Genomic DNA, 4,044 nt, shown 5'->3' with positions numbered 1-4,044 from the left:
CGGCGGCACACCTCGTCACGGCGCTCTCGGCCCTCACGTGGCATGGGAGGGACCGGCACGCGCGTCGCTACTAATTATGTCGCGCTGAAGACGAAACATCTGTACCACTATCAGGCGGGTCCGTACGAGAAGCATGCGGACGACTACGATGTCCGGTAGACATAAACTTGCCACATATTTAGGTCGTTTTTGCGTCTCGACGGACAGATCGAACACTATATGTCGGGCCGCTGAGCTAAGGTAGGGACGCATTTTTGGATTCGGGTCCATTTACATAGCAACGTTGAAGAATGTTCTAAGGCGAAGTAAAAAATAACTTTGTTAGGCGGGGCTTACCAAAATCTCAGCCCAGCCCAAACCCAAACTGCGTTTGCCTCCACTTGCCTCGCAGGAGAAGATTCATAGCTACCATAGATCGTACGAGTATCGGACAAAACTTGTCGTATGTATAGCAGGACTCGGTGAGAAATGACAATAATTGACTGATTGAAGACTAAGAAGACTAAGAAAAGACATTAATTAACAGTCTCTTCTTTTAGATGTACTTTGGAAAAAAAGATAGAGGATCATAAGGATGCACGGAACCATGCCGCTATACTACATGCAATTTCTCAAAGTGCAACCGTGTTGCTTTTTGTCATGTCCACGTTTAAACAACTATGTGTGCATAAGAAAAGGTTATTGTATGGCTGCATAGTAAATATCATGACTGTATCAGGCCATAAGGTATCTCATATGTCAATCTATCGTACTAACCTTTAGCACAAAAAAATGATTTGATTCCACATAAGTAGCATGTCTGACTCTGTTTTTTAAACTATTAGTACATCGAACTGAACTGAATTCAGGCACTTTGAGTGTGGTACCTTGCTAATATTAATCAGTTCTCTTCCAATCAACAAAAGCAGAAATATCATTCTTGGTAAGATGAACAGAATCATACCATGTCATTTGCCACAGAAAAGTCAGCTCCACCCACGAACATACAACTTTTCGGTATGTGTCAGACTGAAGAAAGCATACCTGGGTAGCGTGTATTGCAAGCTTCATCACCATCCTCATTCCTTCCAGTGACCAAACAAATCCCCCCAAGAATTCAACTTTGGCTGTTTGAAATACTATATTCATGTTTGTTTCAGTCAACTCCTCCGACAAAACTGTTGCAAGATCTCAGCTTCGTCCAGACCCTAGTTCTTTGACTACCTCTTTGCTTCCATAACAATCTGTGGTTTCCGCTGACTCAAGCATACATTTCTCATTCTGAGATTATTAAACATGGTGAGAAAACAGAAATTCTCACATAATTACTAAATTTAAGACATACCAATGGAGCGGAGAGAAAACTATCATTTTAAATCTACACGTTCTCAATATCAGAGTACTTCATGTGGAGCTTATCCATATTCCTACCATCACTCTGCTGTTTTAATCAGGTTGTAAACCTGGATGGTGTCTTTTTCTGCATCAAAGCTACAGTTTAATTATCAGTATGGGTTGTTATATTTTACCATTAGAATCGTTTTACTACAAAAGCTCACAATTGGAGGGATCTATGGAAACATTTTTTTGGCAGGCCTACTACTGACCTTAACACTATGTTAAATGTTCATGAATTAGACAACTAATTCTGCTGTTCCTTTGGCTGAATTAGCCCCCCTACTAATGTTGGCACTCAAAAGTAAAGAAGCTCAAAACTATCGCTCATTGCACATGTCATTGGCCAAGTGATTGTAACCTGTTAGAAGAATAACAAACATGATCAAATAAATCACGCATTTGTATTCCCAATATATAACAAATGTGTTGCTTAATTTTTCAATCAAACAAATGAAGTTCAAATGGCATCAACAGCTGGATATTTTTATCTACTGAAACCATGCACCAAAGGAAGTGATGACAAACAATAAGTTTCTATCAATTTAATCAAACCAAAAAGATGTAAAATTCAACAAATCTGGTGCTTAAATGAAGACAAGTTCCAAAATTCAGTACTGTACAACTCTGTAATATATGCACACCACTTCGGAACTGAAAGTAGTAATTGATCTGCAGTTGGCTAAATATAGTCAGTAACGTGGCTGCTTCTGCAAGTGGAAAACATTTGCAAACATTGTTTCCGGCTCCATCGAATGCTAATACTCTGGAGCATTTACTGGGTATATTCACCGTCTCGTCATGTTAATCTACATGAACCTGTGCCTTCTTCATGTTCTGAATCCTCTAATAGCAGCCCAGCAGTTGTTGTCAAAATTATTGATATACTACATGAAAAGTTCACATAAAAACCTGAGCAGCACAGCAGTACAACATTGCTTGTTGAAGTATCACAATAAATAATTCCAGACCAATTTGTCTATAGCATAGCAGCTTCCCGTCGTAAAATAATCAAGTCCTCAATTCTTCATTTGCCAAGCAGCCTTGTTCACTCACAGCTACCCCCTAGTCAGCTAGGGGTTAGAACACATGAGCAAATGGAGAAATATGTGTGAGATTTACTATTCTAGCATACCAGTTAAGTATAAAATTGTAGTAAGCACATTATCATAATTAACAATTGAATGGCTAGTGCAGCAGGAGTGTGAAACAGTTGCGGAAGGAATGACCAAATGTTTTCAGCTAGTTTATTAGAAATTATGTAGTTATACATTTGAAATATGCAAAGGAGAAACAGAGTATACTCTGAGCTGTATGAAAAGGCACAGACATCATGTGTTCATGGAGTGGAAGGCTGCAAGAACAAAAAAAATTACTCTGACTGATTCGTGGTAATACAACCAGTCCACACACATAAATCTAAACTGAATCGAACGTACACAAAAAAAAAGCATACCAGATTCATCTTGAAAGCCAGCACGCTCAACCAATCAAGCAAGCTAGGATGTGTGTGTTGGGCCTGTTGGCAATTTCGAAATTTGCAGCAGGAATAAGCAGAAATAGATTGATCTTACAGGCTGCCAACCAGATTGTCCGCTCCAACCGATTCCCCGCCGAGTTGGCTGCTCCCGCCTCCACGATCCCGCCCGTGCCGCAGCGCCGTACTGGAGTCTGCCGGCCTTGGCAAGGGGTAGAGGAAGAGGAGCTCCCTCGCCCAAGACCCTGCCTCAACAACAGACTGCTCCTCCCGCGGCGCGGCGTGGCCTGCTCGACGCAGCGTGCTCCTCCCGTCAGCATCGACCAGAATCTGTTGTGAGCACGTTCCCCTGCATACCGCTCGCTGGTGGAGACCTGTTGCTCCTCTGCACAGGTCCACTGCAGACAGCGACCGGCGGAGACCTCGAGCTCCTCCGGCAGCAGAAGAAGAGCAGCCATGGACATCCTCCTGCCTCACACACGCCTCTCCGGGGCACCACGCCTACGTCGCTGCGAAGCAGCCGGGGTCGATCTCGTCGAAGAGATGAAGCCGCGAGCACGCGGCGGCCAGAGAGGGAGAGGAAGAGGCCGGCCCTAGAGGGAGGATGTGGGCGGCGGGCTGACGGCAATGGAAAGAAAAGGAGAGGTGGGACTACCCAAATCGTTCAGTATTGGCAATTTGGGGCACCGCTTTGACCAATCTCAAAGCGGTCCTGATAAGCTGGCCCACCACAAACAGCAAAATCCACACTAATAATGCACCAAAGCATGCCATAGCAGATATAGGTAAATGCTAGGGAGCACCGAACCATACCCAGTAAAGAATCTATGTAGATCAAATTAACAAGGAAACATACGTGTTAGCTCAACATTAACCTGAAAAATAATCTAAAATTAGGAGAAAAATCGAAGTTGTTACATTTTAGTATAGTAGTTATTATTATGCCGTCACTACTTCATTGTCGTCCATTTTCATGTTGTCATATGAAGAACCTCCACTCATGAAAGACCATGCAATTTTCCACACCATTCCATAGCTTGCCAAGGCCAAACTAAGAGCATCTCCAACAGGCGCGCTATATAGGCCACACGCGATATAAACCGCCGATATGCAGCGCCGGGGCGCGAAATCGTCCCTCCAGCAGGCGTATGGCGCGGCGCTGCAATTTTTTTTTGGGCGTGGGCCATTTTTCC

General features: G+C 43.5%; 1 protein-coding gene across 1 annotated transcript; it reads right to left on the bottom strand.

The window, feature by feature from the left end:
• Positions 1–1,968: 1,968 nt before the first annotated feature.
• Positions 1,969–3,432, bottom strand: LOC124665377. Its single transcript, XM_047202788.1, has 2 exons — positions 2,949–3,432; positions 1,969–2,447 (listed from the first exon to the last, which is right to left on the bottom strand). Exons 1-2 carry the CDS (start codon positions 3,313–3,315, stop codon positions 2,440–2,442), a joined length of 375 nt encoding a protein of 124 aa, XP_047058744.1. The 5' UTR covers positions 3,316–3,432; the 3' UTR covers positions 1,969–2,439.
• Between the last annotated feature and the right edge of the window lie 612 nt (positions 3,433–4,044).

The sequence above is a fragment of the Lolium rigidum genome, chromosome 6 (genome assembly GCF_022539505.1).
Source record: "Lolium rigidum isolate FL_2022 chromosome 6, APGP_CSIRO_Lrig_0.1, whole genome shotgun sequence".
Lineage (NCBI taxonomy): Eukaryota > Viridiplantae > Streptophyta > Magnoliopsida > Poales > Poaceae > Lolium > Lolium rigidum.
Note: the sequence above shows the minus strand (reverse complement) of the source record. Positions and strands in the feature narration are given on the sequence as shown.

Coding starts and splice junctions, on each gene's coding strand:
- LOC124665377 (XM_047202788.1), bottom strand. CDS start 3,315: ATGTCCATGGCTGCTCTTCTTCTGCTGCCGGAGGAGCTCGAGGTCTCC.